Raw genomic sequence first — 27942 nt, forward strand, 5'->3', positions numbered from 1 at the left:
ACATATACATATGGTGGAGTACTCATTAGTTTTTAAAAGATAGATTTTATTTTCTGGAGCAGTTTTAGGTTTACAGCCAAATTGAGCAGAAATTATAGACAGTTCTCATATGCACTCTGCCTCAACACATGCGCAGCACCCCCTACCCCAACAACATCCTCACCAGAGTGGTGCCTTTGTTACAGTTGATGAACTTCCACTGACAATGTCATTACCCAAAGTCCACAGCTTATATTAGAATTCACTCTTGGTGTTGTAAATTCTATGGGTTTTGACAAATGTATAATACATGTACCCATCATTTTAGTATTAATGTTTCTTTATTTATGTTGAGGGAGAGTGCAAGTGGGAGAGGGGCAGAGGGAGAGGGAGAGAGAGAGAATCCCAAGCAGGATCTGCATTGCCGGTGCAGAGCCCTACATGGAGCTCAATCACACAAACAACGAGACCATGACCTGAGCCAAAATCCAGAGTCAGACGCTTAACCAACTGAGCCACTCAGGCACCCCAATAAAGTATTGTACAGATTAGTTTCATTGCCCTTAAAATCCTCTGTGATCACCTATTCTTGTCTCTCTCCCGTGACAACCACAACCACTGATCTTTTTACTGTCTCTAGGTTTGCCTTTCCTAGAATGCCATATAAGTGAAAAGATTGTCTTCTTTCACTTAGTAATATACATTTAATCTTCCTTCCTGTCTTTCATGAAGGCTTGATAGCACATTTCTTCTTGGTGCTGAATAATATTCCATTGTTTGGGCGTACCACATTGTATTCACTCATCTACTGAATGACATGGTTGCTTCCAAGTTTTGTTAGTTATGATTAAGTTGTTAGAAACATCTGTGTGCAGGTTTTTGTGTGTACATGTTTTCAACTCATTTGGATAAATATCAAGGATGCTATTGCTGGATCATATGGTTAGGAGTATGTTTAGTTCTGTAAGTAACTGCCAAACTGTCTTCCAAAGTGACTGTACCACTCATAATTTTAAAAGAATAAATAACAAAAATTTTCTACTTGGTTCTCATCAACCCCTTTGTAAAATAGAAAAATGGCCATATTTTTCACCATAAAAACAATAATGCTCATTATAGGAAATCAACAATATAAAAAGGCAGGTAAAAAAAATCAACACATTTCATTCTTCAAAGATAAATAATTGTCTGGTATTTCTTTCAGTGTTTTTTCTGTGCATAGCCTTTCAAGTGTCACATTTTAAACTTGATTTATCTAGAATCTCACCAAAGATGATGTTTCTTAGACACAACCCAAATTAGGTATCCTGATTGTTGAAAATGTAACTTTAAAAAATGTAACATGAACCTTTATATATAGGCATATAGGGCATTATGTAACTAAGAGTATTAACTTACCAAAGATAAATTGTTTTGTTTCTATTAAGTAATTTTATGTATGTACCTGTATTCTCCCAGCCTTCTGCCCTATCTTTTGGGGGATATGGGGCCAGAAGTAATACAATTTTATTTAAGTTTCAGTTTAGAGTCAGCTATAAATATTTTGGTTTGGGTTTGGCTCAAGCCAAAAATGTGTTGTAACTACTTGGTTTGAACCAGATATTTGGAATTATTTTCTTGTTAAGGTTTTATAAACTAAAGTTTCTAGGGCCATTAAATGATAGTTAATTTTGGATTTTGTTTGCCTCTGAAAACACTGCTCCTCAAAATTTATTAGTGTGAATTCTAATATATACAAATGCTACTAGATTATCTCTGGAGAGAATCAGAAGCCCTGGCCTTCATGAAATTGGTTTTCTAAAAGAGAAGAGTGCCCATTAGATAACCAAAAAAAGTGTTAACTGCTAAAAGTGAGATCAGTGGACAGGGTCTTTGCTAGACTCCTATGCTGCTGTGCTACACGGAAGAAATGCACACTTTTATAGTATCTATAGAATGTTAGGATTATATATTCTAATGTTAGGGTTACATATTCATGCATATTCATTTTGGAATATGTGGTCCTAACAGACAGATACTATAGAATGGTTTGCACAAGACCAACCGAAACTAGGCTCAAGTACAATATTGCTGCTTCTGGCTCTGCACTCAAAGTGTGGGGCCTGCTTGGGATTCTCTCTCCCTCTCTCTCTGCCCCTTCCCCGCTTGCACACGCGCACACGTGCGCACATACACACTCTCTCTCTCTGTAAATAAACTTAAAATTTTTTTCCATTTGTAGTTATTTTGCTAGTAGTGTACCATCCCACTATAACTTTAATTCATCAACCAATAACTCTGAACAATAGAAGTTTCCTTTGTAAGCACTGTTCTTTCTCACTGACTTTACCCCAGTGAAACACAAAGTATAGTAAATGCAGATTGGTTCTCAGTACAGACATTAATTTAAACTCTTCTCTGATTGTAATTTATCACTTAATTGTAGATTAAGGTAGTTCATTTACTCAATATCAGCTATAATAAATAGCAATGATAAAATAACCAACTTCTTTTCAAAATTGAATTCAATTCTGAAATCTCAAGGGAGGTCATGGATTATTTTAAAGGAAATCACTTGAAATAATAAACACTGTCTAAACATAAAACAATCAAGAAACAATATAAACTCATCTAGGCTAAAGAAACAAACAGGAACATTTAATACTAGATTAAAACATCTCCCTGGACAGATTTAAAATGAAGATAAATGCTAAATTGCCTTACAATCCATAGTGCCACTGCTTAACATTTTAGAGCAGTGCTATCCACATGCGTAATTTAAAATTTTCTGGTAACTAGCTATATTTTAAAAGTAAAACAACAAAAACAGTGAAATTAATAATTTTTAATTTAACCCAATATATCAAAAAATAGCTTCACTATGTAATCAATAATTGTAACCAAAATTGGTTAATGAGGTGATCTTCGACATCGGTGTATGGTTTAGACGCACAGCACGTCTCAATTTCTACCAACCACATTTTAAGCGCTCAATAGCCACATATGGCTACCGTATTGGACAGTAGTCTTAGGGGACTTCCATACTAACTGATTCCTTATATTTGTGAATGTGAGAATCTCTTTTACGTTACATTCTCTACGGTGCTTAGAGATATGTGAGGCATACGATTATTTTGCTCTCCGGTCGGTTGTGATCCAAGACAACACAGCATTAAAAGCATTGAGAAAGAAAGGCAATGGGACACCCGTGCGTCCAGGAGCATGGCCTGGAGGAGGGCCTAAGCCTCTCTGAGCGGTGCCCGGCGGAGAAGCTGCAGATACAGCGTTGGAAACTGGATTTCGAGACAACCCGAGCGGCTGCCTGGAACTCCGTGTCTTCTCTGGGGCGCCCCCGAACACTGCAGCCGGACAGAGGGCAAGCAGCCTCTGAGCCGGACACACGGTCACGCGCCGCCACCGCCGGGGGAGGCCGGCCCCGGGGCTGCAGGGCTGGCCGCCCGGGGCGCCGCCGCCCGACGCCGAGGGGTAGGCGCGGGCGGAGACAGGAGCCCAGGGAGAGAAGGCGGGCTTGCGTCCAGCAGAAGCCTCGCAGGGGCGCGCTCTCGAAGGTGACGGTGACGCAGCGGGCGCGAGGGCGGCAAGGTGGGCGGGGAGCAGCGGCGCGCACCGCCCCTCGGAGAGGCGGGCGCCACGGTTCCGGAGGGCGGGGGCGAGGCGGGGCGCGACGGGGAGTCGGATCGCTGGCCGCCGGTTTCGATTAGTGCACGGAGCTGCGGCGGCGGAGCAGGGTGCGGAGCTGCGCGGCCCGGGGTCCCGCGGCGAGGCGGCGGGGCGTTGGCATCTGGGGCGCAGGCGCTCAAGGACCGGCCGGCGACCCAGAGGGTGTGGAGAGGCGAGCCGGAGCGCGGGGGCCACTGCCGCTCTGACCACGGATCCCGGCCACCGCAGCGCCCGCAGCCGCGAGCGCGCCCAGGGCAGCGCGCGAACGAGTGCGCGCGGGCGGGGCGCGCAGGCCCTGCCCGCCCCTTCCGTCCCCACCCCCCTCCGCCCCTTCCTCTCCCCACCTTCCTCTCCCCTCCAGCGCCCCCGCGCCGGGCGCCCACCCTGTCCTCCGGCGGGAGCGCGGTCCGCGGCGGCGGCCGGAGCGGGCCGGGCCGGGCCGGGGGATGGCGCTGCTGGACCTGGCCCTGGAGGGAATGGCAGTCTTCGGGTTCGTCCTCTTCTTGGTGCTGTGGCTGATGCATTTCATGGCCATCATCTACACGTGAGTGAGGGGCAGCAGGAGAAGCCCTTGGCGCGGGGGTCAGGGCCTCCGGGTGGGAGAGTGGGAGGCATTGCGCTTTGGAGAGGATTGGGCTCGGGTGGGAGTGGAGAAAGCTAATTCTCAGACTGTTATTCCATTCCCTCTCACCTTGGACCAGCTGGGGCGGGGGTCCTTGAGGGGGGAAAGTGGTGAGTGAGGGGGTTTGCTGGGCTGCGGGCGACTGCACGGCCTGGGGAAAGGAGACTATGATCTTTCTATGTGTCGGCGGAACGTTGCTTGCTTGGTTTCATTGTGTTGGGGCTTCGTTTGATTTTTCATCTGGGCCAAATATAGTGTGTTGTTGTGCTGTAGTTGTTTTTTCGACCTGGACGACATTTCTATTATGATGATGATCATTTTCACTCTTCTGGGAGCTGTACACAGCTACCCGGAGACCTCCCTGTGGATTTTTCTTCTTCCTGGATGCCTTTAGATAGGTGTGGAGCACCTGTCCACCTTGAAAAATATCCACCAAACTCTAGGCTGACGTTACAGCCTAGAGTCATGTCAGCTTGTGTATTTCATTGTAGTTTTCTTTCCTTTTTTCCAATTCCTTACATATAGTCTTATTTAAATTTGTCTCCCCCCTCCCGACCTTTTTCATTATTAATTTAACAACTACATCTTGAGTCCTTACTAGATGCCATTCACTGGGGACACAGTGGTGAGCCGGACAACATTCCTGTCCTCATAGAACTTACATTCTGGAAAGGAGAGGCAGATAATAATTCAAATAGGGTTATTTCACATAGTGATAAAGTCTGAATGATATAAAATAGGGTAGTGGGATGAATAATGATAGAATAATGAGTAATGAATAATGATAGAATAATAATAAACATTCACTTGTTTAAATGTCTTTAAAATGAAATCTGCCTTCCTAAAGAAAGGAAAGAATTACAGAGAGCACATTGCTGATACAGATTCACTGGCATTTTAGCCTGAAAAAAACATGATTATACATAGTAATCTTTATCACCAACTAGAAGAGGGCGTGTGTCAATAGAGGAGATGGGAAGACTTTTTTCTTTAATGTTTATTTACTTATTTTTGAGAGAGCACAAGTGGGGGAGGGGCAGAGAGAGAGAGAGGGAGAGAGAGAATCCCAATCAGGTTCTGGGCTGTCAGTGCAGAGCTGGATGCAGGGCTCTATCCCGAGAGCTGTGAGATCATGACCTGAGCTGAAATCAAGAGTCAGATCCTTAACCTACTGAGCCACCCTGAGATGGGAGGACTTTTAAGAAATTTGTTACTCACCCCCCCCCCCCACTTTTTACTCTAGAAAAAAATGTGCTTTTCCTTTTGGAAATTTTGCATTTTATCAGGATAGGGTGGCATTTCCTGGTACTGGAAAAAGGTGGTACATTGTAGAAAACATACTCCAAAGATACTTATTTGGAGGTGAAAAAAACATGCCACTTGGATACTGCTGATCTCAGTTTTTGTAGTTTGTAGCTGATGTCACTGAACACTTTCTGGAGTTCATTTTAAATATATATGAGTTCTTAAAAAGCAATGTTGTTACTATTTTCCAATCATAAAAATTTTTTAAATGCTAACTATGTAAGAAATTTAGACAATACAGAGAGGGATAAAGAAAAGTTACACACACCAGAACTTCACCTTGTCAGCCTTTTGTGGCTGTCCTTCCAATTGTGTGTGTGTGTGTGTGTGTGTGTGTGTGTGTGTGTGTGTGTGTGTGTGTAGAGAGAAAGAAAGAAGGAAGGGGGTGGGGATTGACATTATAATTAATTGTTCTGTAGCCTGCTTTTAAAATTTATGTATTTAGTAAAATGCTTTCTTGGGAGCTCCTTTTTTACAAGGCACTTTTCTAGGTGCTGGAAATAAGGTTGAAGAACAAGACATCCAGGCTTTGCCCAACCTGCTCACATGGGGTTTCCATGTAAAATGTCATGACCACTTTTTTCCTATTTTAATAAATATCATCTCTGCATCCTTTTAAATAGATTTATGGCATTTTCGTTTATGAGGTACTAATATGTATTCATTGATGGGCATTTAGGTTTCCGATTATCAACATTACAAACAACCCTGTGATGAATTCATATGTGTACATCTTTGAGAGGATTTCCTTAGTTTAGGTTCCTGAAAGGAATTATTGGGCCAGGAGCACATTTTAAACTTTGCTACATATTGCCCTATAGGAAGGTTGTATCTATTCGGAGTCCTGGTAACATTGTATTTTGGTGCTCATTTCCCCTTGCATTTTATCGTGCTCCTCACTGTTTTCTGTTTTTTATTTTCATTCCTTTAATTACTAGTTCTATTGAACATTTTTCATATATTGATATGCTAGTTACATTTAGTTGTAAATTACATACTCATAATCCTTTGTGCTGCAGTCTATTGCTGTATTAATCTTTTTGACACAAAGATTGTTTTTCTGTGATAGGTTGCATTTTTTTCCCCCAGCTTTTTTTTTTTTTTTTTTTTGTCTTTCAACTTTGTACATACGTTTAACGTGGAGAAAAGTATGTGCACCTGTGTTTTGGATTGTCAAGGCCTTTTTTTTCTTTTTTTAATGTTTCTGACTTGTGTAATTTTATAGCTATTCCTCCAATTATTATATAGTTAATATCTGTTTTCTTTTAGTAATTTGAATTCTTTCCTTTTTTTTTTTTTACATTTTATCATGTAGTGTACTCATTATTTTACTTTGTGATATGATGAGATCTAGAGACTTAATTTTAGGTTCACCTAAATATTTAGCCACTTGTCCCAAAATCACTAATTGAATTATTATTTGATTATACCACAGTTTTGAAATACTGTCTTTATTATAGACTAAAATTCTTCTGTATTCTTGCATGTTTCAAGATTCCCAGTGCTGTTTCATTGATCTGTTCTTGTACTAGTATCCGCTATTTTTTAAAGATTTTTTTAATTTTTATTTTTAAGTAATCTCTACACCCAGTGTGGGGCTCGAAGTCACAGCCCCAAGATCGAGAGTGAAATGCTCCACTCACTGAGCCAGCCAGGCACCCCTGCACTGTTTTAATTAATGAAGTTTTATTACCTCATTACTGGTGAGCAAAGCCCCTTATTCTTTTGCAAACTTTATTGGATTTTATACATTTTTACTTAAAGATATACTTTAAGATTTTTTCCCAAACCCTAAGTAACCTTGTTTTTCAATTGGAATGATTAAAATATTATTTTTAATTGGAAGTATTAAATTTGCAGCTCAATTTGGAGAAAATTGACTTCTTTCAAGATAGGAGTATGATATATCCCCTTCCCTCTATAATATATATGATAAAATCACACTTTTTTAATTAAAACAAACATGAGAAGTGTAGCTTAATATTCCAAGTAACCCATGGTGTTAGACTTGAGACAACTCTACAATTGTTGTAAGTTATTTATTTTGTGCTTAATGATACACAGTAAAGTTTTCTTTAAATACTTTCAGTTAGTGCATTTAGCTTCATTAAAATACCATAGAGAGGCTTTGTATTTATTTTCTCATGCCCTACATAGTTACCTTTGTGACTTCCAGTAACAGGATCCTGAATATAGAATGAAAAAAATGCAATTAGTTTATAACATTATAATGAATAGTTCATTCATTAAAGGAATCTTAAGAATACCTTTTTGAAATGAGTAACTCAACATAGAGCAAATAGTCAACAGCTTAATTTCTTTTTTTTAAACAGTTCTTTTTTTTTAAGTTTATTTATTAATTTTGAGAGAGAGAGAGAATCCCAAGCAGGCTCCATGCTGTCAGAGCAGAGCCAGAAGTGGGGCTCAAATTCACAAACTGAGATCATCATCTGAGTCAAAATCCAGAATCTTAATCCAGATGCTTAACCGACTGAGCCACCCAGGCAACAGCTTAATTTCTGTATAAATTAAATCTTACCTCCCCCCTCCTTTTTTTTTTTTTTTTTTTTTTGCTAAGTTCTTTCTTCTGGTGCCACCTTCAGAATTACTTACTGATTTGATTTGATCCCTTTCTTATTGTAATAAGGATACTTCCTGGTTTGAATTGTTTTCAAGCAGAGCACTAAGGTTTGTTCCTCTACCCCTTTTTCTGCTGTACTTAGTAAAATTGCAAACTTAATATCAACATTTTGACAAGGAAAGCTAAAGAACACTGGCAACAATATTTTGGTTAAGATGTGCTAATATTCTGTATTTTATTGAATAATATGTTTTCTGAATGCATGTTCTGTGTCCTCTAGAATCCTTTTTGAAACAAGGTAAAGTATACATATTAAAATAAGCAGATATTGAGACTCTTCTAAAATGTGTGTGCTCATTGGGGCGCCTGGGTGGCTCAGTCGGTTGTGCGTCCGACTTCAGCTCAGGTCATGATCCCACGGTTCGTGGGTTCGAGCCCTGCATTGAGCTCTGTGCTGACAGTTCAAAGCCTGGAACCTGCTTCTGATTCTGTGTCTCCCTCTCTCTCTGCCCCTCCCCTGCTCACACTCTGTCTCTCTCTGTCTCTCAAAAATAAATAAATGTAAAAAAAAAAAAAATTATAAAATTTGTGTGCTAGCAACTAATGGAAATGGATCCTATTTCAAAAACTTATATGGATCTGGTTGTCACATTAAAGAGATTAATCATGGACACCTAATTGTCAAAAACATTTAAGTCATACAGATACTATAGGAAAATGGCTGAGAAAAGCTATAAAACTTTTAAAAAACCAACTGTTTCTTTTTTTAAATCAAATACAATGTGCAATGGTATCTAGTTAATTTAGATTCAGTGTTCTATTGAATTGTGTCTTCTTAGAGACAGAGCCAAGTATTAAAAAAATGGAGCTCAGGCTGGCTCAGTCCGTAGAGCCTGTGATTCTTGATGTGAGGGCCATGAGTTCAAACCTCACATTGGGTGTAAGATTACTAAAAAAAGGGCAAATAAACAACAACAGAAAAATGGAGATCGGTGTGATTAATACAGTGAGCAATTCTTGCTCAGATTATTTGTTAAGATTTCACAGATGTCTTACAATTCTTATAAGCCTGCAATTTAACATAATTGAGATAATTTGTAAACTAGAGAGCCATTCTTTTTAATATTTCAAAATCATCTCTGTTCACTGGTATCTCTATCAGTATACTACTGCTTTGCTCTTTTCCAATTTTAATATTGAACTGATACTTAGTCATTTCCTGATATATTCTAGATGGCACACGTGTCCGGGATTACTGCCTATAATGCTCAAGATAAAATTCAGATTAGAGCACTGAAATTCAGGGCTCTTATTCCCAAGACTTTTTTTTTTTCCCTAAGTGATCTTTATGAGTTTTTCCTTTTTTGAGATCTAATGTGGTTTGATAGCACAAACTGCTATGCACAAACTGATAGCACAAACTGCTGTGGTGAAATCCTTTAAAAAGTCTGGAAGCAGCCATTTTCTTCTCTTTTTAGCCTTTGGGAGCCATATTGCTGGATGATAAGGGTATCTGAGCGAGGCACCTTGCCTTTTTTCCTCTATCTCCCTTCTTTTTCTCTTCTCTCCTCCCCCCCCCCCCCCCCCCCCCCCCGCACTCCCATTTTCCCTCTGCTTGGATTATCTTTTTTTTTTTTTTTTTTTGTCCTCTGTATGTAATGTCCTAATGATTAGTGCTAGGCTTTATCGTTTAATTGACTGGAGGTGCCAGGCTAGTGTAGAAATACTCCTTGTATCTGTAAATATTAACTGCCCTCTAGTAAAGCAGAGGTCTTTTCCCTGGAGGTTTCCTTCCAGTTCATTCTACTTTTTTCTAACCTATTTAGCACAACAACTTCTATACCTGCTGTGTAGTTTTTGAATGGAATTTAAATACTCATTGTATCAGGATGTCTGTGGTAAACCACCTGTCAGAAACGAATTGTTTTTAATGTAAATTTTAGCACTTTAAATGTTATTTTTAGATAGTGTGGCCTTTGCCTTAAATTCATTAATACGTTGGCGTTCTGAGCCTTAGTGGAATGTGAATTGAGAGCTTCTTGTTTGGGTTCAATTCTGAGATACACTTGGACTTTGGCCACATGTTGATCAGGTAGGGTCATTGCTGCCAGGACCACTTTGGGTGAATGAATGAGGCAGTAGAGCCCCTTTAACCTGAGCCTGGGAAGATACCAAATTGGACTATAGTGTGATAGCTTTAAAAAGCAAAATGACCATTGTAATTCAGTGTTAATATTCAGGGATGGTTCTGTTGATTCATCAACCCTCCCTCTTCCTACGTGATTAGTGCTGATTAGTGCCGTACCCCTTATCTCTATTCTAGATTATTGTAACTATCTCTATTCACTGGTATCGCTTCCAGCAGCCTTGCTCCCTTTTTACTTTACTTTTCTTACTGTTGCCTTATCCTACTGGAGCACTAATCTTAGATCATGTGCTTAAAATTTTACTGTGATTCCCTATTGCCTTCACGTTAAAATTCAGGCTCTTTAACAAGACATGCATAGTTCTTTAGGAGCTGAGCCCTGTACTTGTTTCTTCAGCAACATTGAATTACTGACATTCCCCTGATTATGCAATGTGTTTTCTTTAGAATTCTCCTTCCTTATGTTCCTTTTTTTCCCCTCCTTTTTTGTTTAACTAACTTCTACTCATTCAAGTCTATTTAGACTTTAGCTTTTTACTGGGTTAGGCGCCCCCCTTCTATCCTTCTTTAGTACCTAGATTTTACCCATCTAAATTGTAAATGTGTGTTCAGTTGTCTCTTTTCCCAATTAGATTGTAAGCTTTTGAGGGTAGGGATAGTGTCTTATTTACTGTTCCGTCTCCAGTGTGTACTAGGCACTCAATTATTGCTGGTTGAATGAATGATCTTTGAATTTTTTCCAGTAGTGATGGTGGATTTACATTCATTAGTTCAGTATCATTTGGCCATTGTGATCTGAGGTAGATGGTCAGATTTGGGGATGCTTTCAGTGGCCATGGACTCTGATGAAATTTATTGGACCAAACGGAATCTTTATTTCACTATTTCTAATTAATTGCACGTTAAAATAGAAACAAGACTCCATTAATAACATGTTTACTTACAGATCTGAGTCCCCTTCCCAAGGTTTTCCTATGGAAATGCCTGTCTTGTCATAAATAATCTTTACCCTTCGATCTGACCTTCAGGGGATGCCGAACCCAGTGCTTTCCTGAGTTGGTTGACATGCAGATCATTAAGTGTCCCCCACTTTTCCTCCATCCACAGAATTTTATTTTATAAACAGAACAGTTTAATTTAAATATCACATTCTGCTTTAGGGAATTTTCTAGAAGACCATTGAGACAGTTTTGATTTGAAAACAGCTTGAGTGGATGCTATATTTGAGGGTCTCCTGTGTTTTTGAGCACTGTGTGCTGGGCTCATAGTCTGTTGGTGCCTGTCTTACTTAGTTGTTATTAGCAAAATACCATGCCCTGTCCATCTCCCATACACTAGGGCTAACTTGTCACCAAAGGATTAGTGAGTTGGGGTTTTTTGGGGGGAGGGAATGGTAAAATTAATAAAGATCTTATTTGTTTTCAATGGTAATGGAATTTTTTGTATTCTCTAGTGTGTAATTAAAGTCTACTGTCCAGTGGAAATAGTTTGTGTTTTCCCATAAATCTAACTCACTATTGGTTATTTTGTGTCCTCTGGGGAATCTTCTGTCTGCAGAGTTCAGGTTGCACCAGAAGGTGTGCTTTGTGTTGCTGAAGAAGCCCATTTTGATGCAGTGCAATTTTTTAAAAGATAAGTGCTATCTAGAAGTAACATTAGTCATGACACCTAGTGATCATAAACACACAGTAACAGCCTTCCAGGGCACAGGCAGAAGTAACAGCAACAGAAGCCTTTAATCATTGGAAATTGCAGGCATGGACTATGTGAAGTAGGGGACCTGCTGATATAGCAGTCAGCCTAATTTTACACGAAATATTAACAGGCTTGGTGGCATGGGACAGAGGAGATGAATTCCGAGAGTCAGATAAATCGATTCAACTGAGCCACCAGCAGAACTATTAAAAAAAGCGCTGTTGGGGGCGCCTGGGTGGCTCAGTCGGTTCAGCGTCCGACCTCGGCTCAGGTCATGATCTCACACTCCGTGAGTTCGAGCCCCGCGTCGGGCTCTGTGCTGACAGCTCAGAGCCTGGAGCCCGCTTCGGATTCTGTGTCTCCCCATCTCTCTGCCCCTCCCCTGCTCATGCTCTGTCTCTGTCTCAAAAATAAATAAAAACATTAAAAAAAAAAAAAAAGCGCTGTGGGGGTGGGGGTGGGGGGCTGTTAAGCAAGGTGAACTTTGCCCTCACGGAATCCTTACTCCCTTCGAAGCCTTGTGTGAGATTCTTGCTTCACTTCTGGGAGGTGTAGTTCTCTGCATTAAGGTTGCTGCAGAGGCTGCTACCAGCCGACTGAAGGGGAAGAGCAGAGCCTGCCCTCTCTCCAGGGAGTGTCCCTTCATACCAGGCTTCCCTCCTGCTCAAAATGCAATTAGAATATGAAATTGTAGGGGCGCCTGGGTGGCTCGGTCAGTTAAGCGTCCGACTTGGGCTCAGGTCATGATCTCACGGTCCGTGAGTTCGAGCCCCGTGTCGGGCTCTGTGCTGACCGCTCAGAGCCTGGAGCCTGCTTCCGATTCTGTGTCTCCCTCTCTCTCCGACCCTCCCCCGTTCATGCTCTGTCTCTCCCTGTCTCAAAAATAAATAAACGTTAAAAAAAAAAAAAAGTAACAGAAGTTTATTTAAAAAAAAAAAGAATATGAAACTGTAAAATAAGCCATTTAAAGTGGTACACACTTGGGGCGCCTGGGTGGCTCAACTCTTGATCTCGGCTCAGGTCATGATCTTGGAATTCGCAGTTTGTGAGATTGAGCCCCGCCTTGGGTTCTGTGCCGACAGTGCGGAGCCTGCTTGGGATTCTCCTTCTCCCCCTGCCCCAAATAAACAAACATTTTTTTAAGTGGTACGCACTATTAAATAAAAAAATGCGTGAGAAAGGGAAAGCAGGGAGGGGAATTAAAAGATTAGAAGGCTCGGGGTGCCTGGGTGGCTCAGTCGGTTAAGCAGCCGACTTCAGCTCAGGTCATGATCTCGTGGTCCGTGAGTTTGAGCCCCGCGTCGGGCTCTGTGCTGACAGCTCAGAGCCTGGAGCCTGCTTCAGATTCTGTGTCTCCCTCTCTCTGACCCTCCCCCATTCATGCTCTGTCTCTCTCTGTCTCAAAAATAAATAAACGTTAAAAAAAAAAATTAAAAAAAAAAAAAAGATTAGAAGGCTCAAACGATAAGCCAAAATGGCAAAAAAGAGTAACAGTTTTAGAGATGAGGTGTTAGGAAACAAAAATCATCCAAGATAAAATAAGGCCATCCCATCAGCTTAGAGGTTGAAAACCCTTCTGCAGAGCGGCAGTTAGGATTCATCGAGGTAAAGCTGCTATAAAGTCCACCAGAAACCCTGAATATTTCTTACAGTCACTTGGAGATCTTTGAAGTGTTCTGTGAATAGATGTCCTTCTAGCTCACAATGGAGGGCAGGACCTGAAGGCCTCTCTCTTTTGACTGTGATTCACCCCTCACGACTTTTTGGACTTGACTTACTCTGAGGAAGCAGCCCAGCCCGTGTACCCATACTCCTGTCCCCTGTGTTCTGTCCCCTGTCCCGCTGCTGGCAGGTACAGCCCTGCAGCAGCTGGCCATGAGCACCTCCTCCTCCCTGCCCTTGAGAGTGATGTGCCTTAATTACATGAATGCGACTTTTGTGACAGAGGGTGACTCCAGCTCCTGACTGAACATTTAATTTAGAAATAATTCCTCGGGAAAATGACACATTGAAGTTTTCCTGTGCTTTCTGTCTCCCCAAAATGGCTCAGTCATGTTCCAGGATGATTTTATTCTTTAAACATGAAACCAGTCAAAACCATTGACCGGACATAGAGGAGGTCCATTCCTTTTTGTAACCCAGTGTGTTCCTGAAAATGTAATAAAATCAAATTTCTGAAACTCAGATGGACATATATATTAGGAGGGGTGGTTCTGTTTCCATAAAGAACTAAGATTATTATTAAAATCCCAAATTATGGCTCTGCTGGAGCCCGATGCCTGGGACACGCTGCCACTGATTGAGGGCTTTCCAGGTGTTCAGGGCTGTGTGGAGGGGCCTCCCTCTGGCCTGGACTGGAGTGCTTAGAAGGCTGCCTTGCAGTGTTTGCTCTGGGGACTGCGCTGGGCGTGGTGATTTAATAGTCTACAGAACAGTCTCTTCTGGACTCCCTCAAAATGTCTCCATTCTAGGAGGCAGTGTGCTTGGATTACATAGTCACTGGGGGTTACTTTGCTCATGGCGTCTGGCCTTCCCCGCTCCACTCTGAGCGTGGCCAGCTCTCCCTCTAGCAGAGAGAGCCAAGTGAAGGGTTCTGTGGCAGCAGAATCCCACATTTTGAGTCAGGCTCTGAGGGTAGAGGAATTCAGAGAAGCCAGGACTGATGCAGCGCCTCTGACCCACTGAGAACCCATCTAATGGTTTAAAGGAAGAGATCAGGCCACTTCAGGGGATAATTGGTGTTAATGTTCCTTACTTGCATTGCCTTTACACTTTTGGATGATCTCCGTAGAACTTCAGATTGGTTCCTAAATATTGGGTGTAATTTTAACTTGGGATATAATTTTAGCCTAAGAACTGCATATCATTTAAACTTTGTATTAAATGTGTTTTATGCCATGTTTTGACTGTCTCTTTTAACCGTGATTTGGGAATTTTGATGATCCCTTTTTCCCCCTTTAATCTTTCTTAATACACCAGAGTTGTTTTATGTTTTTAAAAAGCGCCTGATAGGGGTGCCTGGCTGGCACTCTTCAGTCGGTGGAGTGTGCGACTCTTTGATCTTGGGGTTGTGAGTTCGAGCCCCACATTGGGTGTAGAGACTAGTTAAAAATAAAAGCCTTTAAAAAATAAAAAAAAAATTTTTTAAACCCAACGTAATAGCTTAATATTTAAGTACCTATGAAAGAATCTTTAAATATGTTCTTTCTCTAAATATGTTCCAGTTCTTCCATTCTGGTGTATAAGCCTCATCAATGTTTGTCATCTCTAAATCTCCTACTAGAACTATGGTAATTCAGAGAAGTTACATTTGGTGGAAAATGTCCTTAAAATTAGCAGCTTTAAAAAATGATCAATATTAGCTATCATTGAATGTTTACTTGTGGCTTAATTGCCTCTGTTTCTTACAACTACTTTGAGGTACGTACTAATTAATTATACACACTTTAAAAAAATTTGAGATAAAGAAGTGATTTACCCAAGGATTACTCAGCTAATTATCTGTGAAGCTGGTATAGAAATCCAGGAGAACCTCCTCCACCCCAGGCTCTTAGACCAGTATGCTGTCTGTGCGGCTGCGGATAACCTAAAAATAACCCCGGAAGTAATTTGCAAGGATAGAGTGTTAGTATGGGAATTTCTTCAGTTGCTGTGAATCTTGCTTCTGATAACTGGCAACATTGAGACTAGTGTGGAGAGAGCCCCTACTGCTTTCCTGCAGCTCTTCCCCATTCTCACACTGTTTGAGCTATTTTGTGGGCTACTTGTTTTCAGCCCATCCTGTAACTAGCTGCTGGTCTTCCTGATTTTCCTGAGCTTTCTTCTCTCCTTACAGGAAATCTAGTCTTCCTAGGCCCATGGTTCTCAGCTTTGACTGCACTTGGGAGTCACCAGGGGAGGCCTAAAAAAAAAAAATTACAGTCAGTTAAGCCTCTTACTCTAAATTTTGGTTCAGGTAATGATCTCACGGGTCATGAGATCAAGCCCTGCCTTGGGCTCTGTGCTGACAGTGTAGAGCCAGCTTGGGACTCCTCTCTCTCTCTCTCTCTCTCTCTCTCTCTCTCTCTCTCTCTCTCTCAAAAATAAATAAACTTTTTTTCCTTTTTTTTTTTTTTAAGTACTGCTTGCCTAGGTCTCAGCCCTAGACATTCTGATCTAACTGGTCTGGGCATCAGGATTTTTTTTTTAACTCCCCAGGTGATTTTCATGTGCAGTTAAGGTTGAGAACAGGTGCCCTAGGCTGTTCATGCACAGTTGTGGCCCTCACCTGTTATCTCTTGGTTTCATTGAATCCTCCATGTAGCCAGAACTCAAGTTCATCACTTCATCATCTCGCCCCTTGCCTTCCCTCCTATCAGTCTGCCTTGTTATCCTGAACCCATCTCATAATTTATAGCTTCTCAACTTTCAAAATCCTGCAGAGGGTAATCTCACAGCCATGTGGGTTAGTACTACTACACATTCATGGTCTCAGATCTCAGCTAAGCCTTCAGTGCTCTCTGGCACTGCCTTGTTTCTTTATTTAGCCCAGGTCACCCATTACTGGCGGAATCTCTTCTAAATCTTCACTATCCTGCCTTCCGTCTTGTCAGCTTTTCTTCACTCCTGCTCCACACTGTGGAGCCTGTCGTGCTATGCATTTTCTCTGTCTTTACCTTTGACTAGCTCGTCCCCTTACTCTGTATACTCAAGTATTTAAAAACATTTTTCCCCCAAATTAAACTGAAAAACCTTTTTCCGTCTAGTTACTCTGGCCCTTTTACTCACTGTCAGGTTTCATGAGAAATCAGTGTTTATTCCCTGTTACCACATTGCACTTTTCATTCCTTTGCATCCATTCCTTTGCTTCATTCCTTTGCTTCCTTTTCATTCCATGCTCCCCCCTCCCCATGCACAGTGCTCCAGAGGCAGCAGATCCACACAGTGAGGTGGACATTTCAGTTCTTGCCTTCACCTCTCAGCTGCATTCAATGTTGCTCTTCCTTGAACCCTTTCAGAAAGAAAACAGCCAAATAAAGCCGTCTTTAATAAATCCTTTCTTCCTGCCTTTCTGCGTCTTGGCTTACTCCCTCCTGGTCTCCTGCATGTATTATTGGCTCTATGTCAGTTACATTGATTTGTGGCCACCTGCTAATGGCATGCTTTACCCGGGAGAGCTTATGTATTTAACAAACTCTGGATGGCTCCATATTTCTCTCTCTAGACTAACCTGACCTTCTGAGCTCTGTATACATGTTTCTTTATTCGTATCTAGTCAATGTTTTTTAAACTTGAGAACATACTGTTGTTTATCCTTATTTTGCTGGAGCTTGGAGAATTTATAGTCTACAGCAGTGTGGTTCACTGCTGGCCTGCATCAGAATCATTTGGATGCTTATAAAAATACAGATTCTTGGGGCGCCTGGGTGGCTCAGTCGGTTAGGCGTCCAACTTCGGCTCAGGTCATGATCTAACGGCTCGTGAGTTCGAGCCCCACGTCGGGCTCTGTGCCGACAGCTCAGAGCCTGGAGCCTGTTTCAGATTCTGTGTCTCCCTCTCTCTGACCCTCCCCCGTTCATCCTCTGTCTCTCTCTGTCTCAAAAGTAAATAAACATTAAAAAAAAATAAAAAATAAAAAATAAAAAAAAAATACAGATTCTTAGGCTCTGCAACCAGTCCATTAAGTTGTGATTTTCACCTGTGGGCATTATGTATACAAATATTGGGAAACACTGGTCTCCTGGTCTGGAAATTGTATCAAAGCAGTAGCTGGAGCGGTTGGAGGGCTTAGCTTCTTTGTTTTCCGTGTTGCAGGAGTCACTAAGCTTCTTTACCTGATGTCTAGTATGTTAAAAACCATTGTTTCCTATATTTTGTCTGATTTTTTATGCTTACTTATTTATTTTGAGAGAAAAAGGGGAGGGACACAGAGACGGAGGGAAGGGAGGGAGGGAACGAATTCCAAGCAGGCTCTATGCTCAGTGCAGAGCCCAACATAGGACTTATCTCATGACTGTGAGATCTTGAACTGAGCCAAAATTAAGAGTCGGAGGCTTAACCAACTGAGCCACCCAGGCACCCTGATTTTGTCTGATTTTTAAAAAGTTGTTTCAGGTGGGCAAGCAAATTGGGTCCCTGTTTCTTCATCTTGCCCAAAAGTTTAAGTGTGGGGGGTGGGGTGGGGTTTAGGTCAAGTTTTTTGATACTTTTGTAAAGACAGAGACAAGGCTGTATTAGCCCCAAATTGGAAATAACCCAAATGCCCATCAACGGAAAGTAGCTAAATAAAGTGTGGTATGTTAATATAAGGAATACATGCTGTAATGAAAATGCATGAACTATAACTAAATGTAACAACAAGGATGAATCTCACAAACATATGAAGTCAAAGAGGCCAGACACAAATGAGTACATCCTATGGGATTCCATTTAGATAACATTTTAATACTGGCAAAATTAGCCTATGGTGTTGGAAGTGAGGACAGTGGTTACCCTTGAGGGGGAAGGTAGTTAGTAGATGGGGACATGCAAAGCCTTCTGGGGTTCTGGTAATCCTGTTTCCTGATCTGGGTACTGGTTACATGGGTGTTTCGCTCTGAGAAAATTCATTGAGCTGTATACTTATTTATATGTGACTTCACTGTATGTGTGTCATGCATCAATAAAAAGTGCTCTCCTCCACCCTCTAAAAGAAGGACAAGGTCGCAAACAAAATGCATGATGGGAAGGTAGAACTGGATTCCCAGTGTAGAACCTGAAACTGAGAAAGAACTGTGCAAAGGATCCTGACAGAAGGCAGGTCACCTGCTCCAGGCCACAGGTGGAAATGCATACCCGTGATCGATCCTGTGCAATGTGTGGATGCAGTAGGCTCAAGTTCAATTCTAAGTGATGCAGAAACCCTGCCCCAAAATACCAAAGTAAAAACTGGTTTGAAACCAGGAAACCTTGTAGACCCTGTCAGAGCCACCCCACTTGGAAGACTCTACCACTTGGGCCACTTTTGAGACTCCAGGCAAATTGGCTCTTGATCATGTTTTTTTTTTTTTTTTTTTTTTTAATTTTTTTTTTTAAATTTTTTTTTTCAACGTTTTTTATTTATTTTTGGGACAGAGAGAGACAGAGCATGAACGGGGGAGGGGCAGAGAGAGAGGGAGACACAGAATCGGAAACAGGCTCCAGGCTCCGAGCCATCAGCCCAGAGCCTGACGCGGGGCTCGAACTCACAGACCGCGAGATCGTGACCTGGCTGAAGTCGGACGCTTAACCGACTGCGCCACCCAGGCGCCCCTCTTGATCATGTTTTGAAAGCTACAGATTGGTTTACAATACACTGGCCAAGGCCAAGGCACCCGCCAACATCATTTCTCTGTGTGGTAGGCGAAGTTAATAGATTGCTTTAGGACATAGCTTGGTTGACCGTAAGAGTTTTATATGAAGAAGAACTTCTATACATGTGCAATTCCCCCATTAGACTGCAGCTCCTTGACAGTAGGGAATTTGCCTGTCCATCACTGTATCTCCAGCACACAGGATAATGCATAGTATACATTCGGGGTTCAAAAGTGATTGTTTAAAAAAAGGGATTAGGGGCGCCTGGGTGGCTCAGTCGGTTGGGTGGCCAACTTCAGCTCAGGTCATGATCTCGCGGTCTGTGAATTTGAGCCCCACGTTGGGCTTTGTGCTGACAGCTCAGAGCCTGGAGCCTGTTTTGGATTCTGTGTCTCCCTCTCTCTGACCCTCCCCTATTCATGCTCTGTCTCTCTCTGTCTCAAAAATAAATAAACGTTAAAAAAAAATTTTTTTTAATAAAAAAAATTAAATTAAATTAAAAAAAGGGATTATTTGGTAAGGGGATGCTAAGTAGTTGTAGAGCACCACTGTGTGCTCATCATAGTGCTCTGTGATTTTGTGTGTGACTTCATGGATATTCTTTTATTGTTTTTGCTAAACATTTCAAGCAATTTGTAACAAGGGGCTTTGTCAGTTGTGTTACATAAATTGAAACTGTATTCTCCAAAGTAGGATTCTTGTATCCTAGGGTATGCTCCATAAGAGGACTCAGTGGGATATGGAAAGAAAATATTGGGGGATGGAGGGAGGAGAGATGGATGTGGGGGAAAACACAAAAGACCTTTTTTTAAAGGTCCTGTGATATAGTTGGGAGTTTGAGTTATTTTTGAGTAGAAATTTCAGATCTAGTATTTACCAGTTGTCTTCATCATAAACCTGGAGAGGACTTCATTGTTGTTTGGTGAGTCAGAATGAGTCTGATAAAATACTGCATTCTTGATACGAAAAGTTCTTCAAAAGATAGGAGGTATATCTATGTTAGTGTTTAAACCAAAATATCTTAACGAACGAGAAGGGGTGGGGGGAATAGGATCAGTACTAGACTGTTTAACACTGTTTAAGTTATCCTTGTTCTTAATCTAAAGACTTGCTAAATGCAATGAGATAGCGGGCTGGGTTTCTCTGAATTGGTCATGACCTTGTGCGTGTTTTGATAAGCTTAATAGCACTTGAATGATCTTGCAGTGGGAAGAGAATAAAAAATTTCTGGGATTTTAGTCCGCCTTATTTTATCCTCCGTGTCTCAAACTGTTTCATGATTTCAGTGTTTTTGCTTCTCATTCTCTCTGTGCCACATTCTGGATAATTTCTTCAAATCTAGATTCCGTTTGTCCAGTCCTCTCTTAAACTGTATATGCAGTCTTCTGTTTTACCTGTCTATTGAGTTTTTATGTCAACAATCATAATTTTTATTTCTAGACATTGCATGTTGTCTTTATATATATGATGGTCTTTCTCAATCTTTCTCTTGGGTTTTGTTCAGCAACACAGGTAGTTTGCGTTACGGGTTCCAAACCTGTGTGGTCAGGTGTTCTCCTGGAAGACTTTCCTTCTTTGAGGGGTGGATCCAAGAAGGCAACATCCCCATCTTCCCTCTGTGGGCCAGCATTTTTCTACTTTGCCTTTCAGGGATCCCATATTATACAAGGTTGTCAGAACAGAGTTCCCACCGTTCTTACCTCAGGCTTGTCTCCATTTCTAGATCACCTGGGACTAACAGATGGCCCTGGGGCAAAAGCATCCAACACTCACTCACTCAGATTTCTCCTCATTTCTGACCTGAGAGGTTTCCCTTATTTTCTTAACAGTTCAGTCATGTGTTTAAAAACATGCTTTGAGGGGCACCTGGGTGGCTCAGTCGGTTAAGCGTCCGACTTCGGCTCAGGTCATGATCTTGCGGTCCGTGAGTTCGAGCCCCCCGTCGGGCTCTGTGCAGACAGCTCAGAGCCTGGAGCCTGTTTCAGTTTCTGTGTCTCCCTCTCTCTCTGCCCTTCCCCTGCTCATGCTCTGTCTCTCTCTCTGTATCAGAAATAAATAAACGTTAAAAAAAAATTTAAAAAAATAATAAAAAAAACATGCTTTGAGTGCAGTTGTATCAAATATTATAACCATTCTGTAAGAATGTGTGTGTGTGTGTGTGTGCACGCGCACGGCTGTGTGCATGTGTGTTGGCTTGTATATGCATTTTTTAAAAGTCTGGAAAGATGAACAAGAAACTAATATTGCTGAGAATTTGGTGGTGAGAACGTGGCAGATGGGGGACAGGGGCGACAGGGAGACTTCTTTTACATGAATATTTTAATATCTTCAGTGATTTGAACCATGTGGATACAACTGGTTCAATCAATTAAATATATAAGTTTTTTTGTCTCCAGCAGTCTATATGTTCTCTATTGGCTGGGTTTCCTCAGACATCTAATCTGCCATTTTGTTAGATACGGAATAGTGGTCATTTTTGTGGTTATATAAATTTTAGATTATGGTTTTACCTCTGTCCAACCTCTCAATGAACTTGGTAGATGAATATTTTCCAAACTATCTATGGCAAAGCATCAGCTCTTTAAAATTTTTAAAATAAAAAAAATTTTATTATAGTAAACTATAATAAAAATAAATACTGGGGGCGCCTGGGTAGCTCAGTCAGTTGACTGTCTGACTCTTGATCGCTGCTCAGGCCTTGATCTCAGGGTTGTCAGTTCAAGCCCTGTTTTGGGAGCCTACTAACTACATACATACATACATACTGATCATGTGTGTGGATGGCATGGAAAGGTCAAAGTGCTATAAACATTTCTAAATGCTTCTCTCAATTTCTTCTCATCACAGACCAGTAAAAAGCCACTTTATTCACTGACCATACTGAGCAGCCCTGCTGGAAATGGTGCCCCATTATGCCCCATTATTATCCAGCATTTGGGGACTGTGGATCAGAAATTGGTATCACCTTGTTCTTTAAGAAATCTTTTGTTGGTTTACATTTTTTTCCATTGTAGGTAACCTGTTTTCTTTCTGTAAAGTCTTTTATGGCTTTATCTGAAACATTAGATGTTCACTGTGGCACATCCCTGTCTTTAATTAGCTGAGAGTGAGCCCATGGCTAACTCTTCTGGATGATGGCAGCGATGTAGTTCCAGAAGTCATTCATAGATTAATTGCGTATTTCACCAAATCCAGGATGCTGGTGTTTTCTTGATCTTCTAGAAGGTTTCATTGGTTGGGTTTCATGCTATTAATTTAGGACTGCCATCTGGCTGCTACCAATCATAAGATGCCATTGATTTCGGAGATGTTAAAATGTGGAAGAACGTGTGTCTTAAAATATCTTGCACGCGGCCCCCTGATTGTTCTAACCTGTAATTACTGTTGAGTGCTTAGAGACGTGCTTATGAGAAGGAGGGAGGAAGACTTTGGTGACCTCCTTTAGAAACATCATCACTCTGCTGAAAGGCATCTCTTGTCTTTGTTGTGACACCGTGAACATTAACTGGGGCAAATTCTCTCTTTAATTGGCATGGCTTCCCTCCTCAAGAGCCATGGGATGGGCCAGCACTGAGAACCTTGGCCAACTTATCTGTGAATTGGTGGCAATGGTGTATCTTCCAGTGTCATTACCAGACATTTTTCCCATTATTGAGATTTCAAATTCCCTCTGTTCCATCCCAGCCATTCTGAGCTTGTGAATATTGGGAGTGCTGCTAGTTATCCCATTTTCTTGCTTGCCCTGCTGGTAGCCTAGTGCTTCTTTCAATCATGTGTTATGTGGACTGCTTACTATAGAAATATCTCAGATTTTTCTGGTTACACTTCTCTATTTTTCTGGGGAAGATAGGGATTTCCCTCCCCCCACCCCCTACAGTTTTTATAGTTTTTGGTCTCTTTTGATGACTCTTTGGGAGGAAGGACAGTTAATGTGTAGGCTAACACTATAATTCATTTCTTCACCATGTATTTATTGAATGCCTACTCTTTGCCAAGCATAGTTCTCTAAGCACTGTGAGTACAGCAATAAACAACACTCTTAAGCTCCAGCCTCCATTGGAACATTCATTCTGCTTAGGTCTGGTTTTTCTAAACTGGATGCTTACCTGATTACTTTCCTCCATTTTCAGATAACCCTTTAAAAAGATGTCAATTAAAAAAAAATTTAACTTAGAACTTAGTAGGTTCTTGATAGCTTGACGCATACTTTATATAGCACTATTATGTTCTCCAGAAATAACGTATATATTATTTGCTTTTCAGCCGATTACACCTCAACAAGAAGGCAACGGACAAACAGCCATATAGCAAGCTCCCAGGTGTGTCTCTTCTGAAACCTTTGAAAGGAGTAGATCCTAACCTAATCAACAACTTGGAGACATTCTTCGAATTGGATTATCCCAAAGTAAGTACAGTCATGTACTCATTAGAAATGGGTGGGATCATGTTTGTTTGGTTTTTGGTGTGTGTGTGTGTGTGCACACGCTTCTCCCTCATGGTAAACACTTAAAGAGGCATTCTGATACTGTAAAAGGTGAAGGTATTAAACATTCATGGTGATCTCGGCCTCATACAACTTATGCTCTAGTAGCAGCAGTCACAGGACAGAAATGGGGTTGAGGAAGGGAGGGGTGCAGATTCCTTTTTGTAACCACTTGTCCATCTGAATTTAAAATCTGTGAGTAAACCTCCTGGAACTCGGACATGGTTAAGTGCCTGGCAATTTGAATATAAAAATCTTGTTCCATGAGAGTTGTACGTGAATGACAGGAAGAAGAGGCAGTGAGAAAGAAAAAGCGGCATTTAATGGTCTGAAATGGGATTCAGGATAGCTAGAAGTAAACATAAACCCCTTGAAAATGTGGCTTTTGAGCCATGAATAGGTTACAGTTAGTGATAACATGGGTCTTCCTCATACCTAATTTCTAATTTCTGTATCTTTCTGAGTTTTAATGCCCAATTGTTTTTTTCCTATCATTTATCTATACAAGTTGTAGATCTATGAACTCAACCTAATCCTTCATTGGAGAATTCCCGGTTTTGTTGAGATGAGAGTATTCTTTTTATCTCTTCCTTTTAATATTCCACCTGTAGTTTCTTTTTTTTTTTTTTTAAGTTCATTTATTTATTTTGAGAGTGAGAGAGCATATGAGCGGGGGAAGGGCAAAGAGAGAGGGAGAGAGAGAATCCCAAGCAGGCTCCACACTGTCAGTGTGGACCTTGAGGAGCTCTGTGCGGGTCTCGATCCCACAAACCATGAGGTTAAGGCCTAAGCCCAAATCAAGAGTCAGATGCTTAACCGACTGAGCCGCCCAGGTGCCCCTCTGCCTATAGTTTCTTACGAGAACTTAACTATTCCTCGATTTATGTATTTAGCTTTATCTCCGCTTTTTAAATTGCCTGTTTGAAACACTGCTTTTGAATGTCTCTTTACATGTCTACATGCTTGATTTTTTTTTTTTAATTTTTTTTTTTACGTTTATTTTTGAGACAGAGAGAGACAGAGCATGAACGGGGGAGGGGCAGACAGAGAGGGAGACACAGAATCGGAAGCAGGCTCCAGGCTCTGAGCCATCAGCCCAGAGCCTGACGCGGGGCTCGAACTCACAGTCTGTGAGATCATGACCTGAGCTGAAGTCAGACGCTTAACCGACCGAGCCACCCAGGCGCCCCTCTACATGCTTGATTTTAAGTCCATTTGAATTTTCCCTCCATGGTCTCTATTCACTTGCCTCAGTTTTTACCCTCACTGTCTCAGCTTTTCTATAGTTTTTGCCACTTGGAGACTCCCTCCTATTTCTTTAGGACAGTGTAACCCAAGTAATGAGAAGGAAGATAAAATACACACCACACTTCTCATAGTAACTGGTTTTCATGCTCTTATTTTCTTTCTTTTTGCTCTTATTTTTCTCAGTAGCATCAGTGAAAAGAATAGAGAAGACACAGACGTGATAGCCTTAATGCAGCTCTTATTAAGTATGTAGACACGAGTATAATTCAGTTATTTTGTAGTGTTTTTATATTACTGCTTTTAAAGTTTGGAAGTCGAGGTATTTGAAGCTAATTTTAAGCAAAACCATTATGTGTTTTTCTTACAATTTGTGTGTGTTGTGTATTATATATGTATTTAATAATTTTAGAGATCTGAATCACGCATGTATTATCTATCCCATAAATTGAATATGTAATTTAAAAAAATAAGATCTATACTTGATTTTTTTCCCAACTAGAAGTGCAAAAAGTGGCCTTTAATAAAATTAATTGTAAAATAAGCTTTGCAATAAGGAATATGGAAGGTTTTTTCAGCAATGCCTAGGTGGTTCAGTCAGTTGAGCATCTGACTTCGGCTCAGGTCATGATCTCACATCTTGTGAGTTTGAGCCCCACATCTGGCTTGCTGATGTCAGCGCAGAGCCCGCTTCTAATTCTGTGTCCCCCTTTCTCTGTCCCTCCCCCTTTTGCACTCTCTCAAAAATAAACGTAAAAATAAAAATGGAAGGTTTTCAAGCCTCACATTGTATAAATATATGCAGAGAGATTTTTTTTTTAATGTTTTTTAAGTTTGTTTATTTAGAGAGAGAGAGTGCAAGCAAGGTAGGAACAGAGAGAGAGAGAGAGAGAGAGAGAGAGAGAGAGAGAGAGAATCCCAGGCGGGCTCCGCACCGGCAGTGCAGAGCCTGACGTGGGGCTTGAACCCACAAACTGTGAGATTATGACCCAAGCTGAGACCCAGAGTCTGTCGCCTAACCAACTGAGCCACCCAGGTGCAAGAGATTTTTTTAATAAATGAAAGAATATCTTCATTGATTATTATTAAATCTCAGAACAGCTTAGAATCATACATTTATCCTTGTGAAACTTAATGTCACATTTCAATTTTTTAATCCTCATCCTACCCTTTCCCCATTCAACCACTCTCAACTAAGTTATGGAACTTCTGTGTGGCAGCCCTCGTGAGATGATAGTCACAGAATTTAATTGGTTGAGAAAGTTAGTGTGGGCTTTAGTTGTAGAAAGAGTTTCTAAAAATAATCCAGGAACATATGTATCCATTAATTCTGAACATTTGGGGTAAGTCGATAACTGATTTCTTCTTCTGAATGATTTTTCTTTTATTACAATGTGGGATTATCTCAAGAGCTCTTGTTTTTGCTTTTTTCACAAATTATGCCTTTGAGGTATTTAAATTCGTCAAGGAGAAAACTATTTTGATTCTTACTATAAAATGAGGAACTCCAAATGTAAGAGATTGTTTTTATTACTTTTTCAAAATTTTACTTACTAATTATAAAAGTACTGTTAGCTGTGTAAATCCAAAGTTTGTAAAGTGGAGGAAAAGTGTTAAGCACCTGCAGTCTAAAGGAAAATTTGGATTTCACGGCATTTCATTTGCTTTTTATTTTTTAAATTTTTAAATATTTATTTATTTTTGAGAGACAGAGTGTGAGTGGGGGAGGGGCAGAGAACGAGGGAGACCCAGAACTCCGAGCAGATTCCAGGCTCCGAGTTGTCAGCACAGAGCCCAATGCGGGGCTCAAGCCCACGGACCATGAGATCGTGACCTAAGCTGAAGTCGGATGCTTAACTGACTGAGCCACCAGGCGCCCCAATTTCGTTTGATTTTTAAAAGACCAAGAGCCATGGCCCATGTTCCACAAGAAACTGAAGTGAAACCACTGACCTCCCATCAATCTGAGTGTGAACAGACAAGTCGCTTGTGTGCCCAAGGAGGCCTGTAGTCCTGAAACGAACATTTGTGTGACTGCCAGGCCCAGCAAACTTTACTATTTGCTTTTTGTCGAGTGTGAACACTGTTTTAGAGAAGTATGTCTGGTTTCATCCTGGACCTAAATTTTTCCTCCTGATTTGATTTGGAACATTATAGGTGATTCTAGAAAAAAAAAAAAGAACACGGTCAGAAATTTAATTTTGGACACGTGCAAGAAAATTTCTTGTTCTGGTACTTGTTCTAAATTTCTAGGTTTAAATTTTGGTGAGACTGTTATTATGCTAATTGTCCTGAAAGATTTCTGTGCTTTACGTGTCTTATCAATTCACTTATTTTGATATTTATTCTTTTGGGGGCGGGGGGGGGATGAAAAAGCCATGGAATTCATTTTCCGCAAATTGAGCACTCTGTGGCAGCAAAGAAGGCATTTAGGGAGAGATTTAGCTGTAGCAGGAAGATTCAGCAAAATAGCTTTACTTTAGTAAATCCTTGCCATATGAAGAGCTTTTTAGTTAAATGATCAGAATTCTTACCAGAGTGAGGCTGAGGTCATTGTGGTGGGTTTTCTGCTTCTTTTGCAAATACACAATTGGCTTAAAATGTTACAAGTCCAGTGCCATGTTTAGACTTTCTTACCAGTGGTGTAGCTCTCCTTAAGAAGAATTGTTTTCTAACTGGATAGTCTTCTAAACAAAGAATTAGAAGACAGAAAATCGAATCCGTTATCAAAAGACCAAGCACAACATATGTTAGTGAAACTTCCAAATCTGCAAGATTAGGAATTTACTAAGTAAATTTGGAAAACAGTATAAACAAACTATTTCTTGAAAATAGAGATGCATATAACTCAACTTGTCCAGTCTTTGAACTCAGAGCTGTGTTCTTACGAAACATTTCCTTCCTGGCTTCTATCT

The 27942-nt window shown here is 41.0% G+C and overlaps 2 protein-coding genes across 4 annotated transcripts in view; one reads left to right on the forward strand and one right to left on the reverse strand.

Annotated features, from left to right (window-relative positions):
- Nucleotides 1-3997: 3997 nt before the first annotated feature.
- UGCG (UDP-glucose ceramide glucosyltransferase) overlaps nucleotides 3998-27942 on the forward strand; it is a 37656-nt gene continuing 13711 nt past the window's right edge. Inside the window, exons 1-2 of the mRNA XM_007094489.3 lie at nucleotides 3998-4183; nucleotides 23563-23704. Of these exons, the coding sequence (XP_007094551.2) occupies nucleotides 4086-4183; nucleotides 23563-23704 (240 nt within the window). The 5' untranslated portion in view covers nucleotides 3998-4085. The remainder of the gene's footprint in view (nucleotides 4184-23562; nucleotides 23705-27942) is intronic.
- The window catches only part of SUSD1 (sushi domain containing 1), a 285236-nt gene continuing 264214 nt past the window's right edge, over nucleotides 6921-27942 (reverse strand). The window contains exons 16-17 of one of the 3 annotated variants that reach the window (XR_006210619.1): nucleotides 27562-27714; nucleotides 26901-27190 (exon numbers count right to left, since the gene is read on the reverse strand). Coding sequence is in view for 2 of the 3 variants with exons in the window: in XM_042964609.1 (XP_042820543.1) it covers nucleotides 27623-27714 (92 nt within the window). In the remaining variant the exon portion in view is untranslated. Of the gene's footprint in view, nucleotides 7753-26894; nucleotides 27715-27942 lie in introns of those variants that run through there. The other 2 variants (XM_042964612.1, XM_042964609.1) reach the window with 2 other exon arrangements.

The sequence above is a fragment of the Panthera tigris genome, chromosome D4 (genome assembly GCF_018350195.1).
Source record: "Panthera tigris isolate Pti1 chromosome D4, P.tigris_Pti1_mat1.1, whole genome shotgun sequence".
NCBI classification, from domain to species: Eukaryota; Metazoa; Chordata; class Mammalia; order Carnivora; family Felidae; genus Panthera; species Panthera tigris.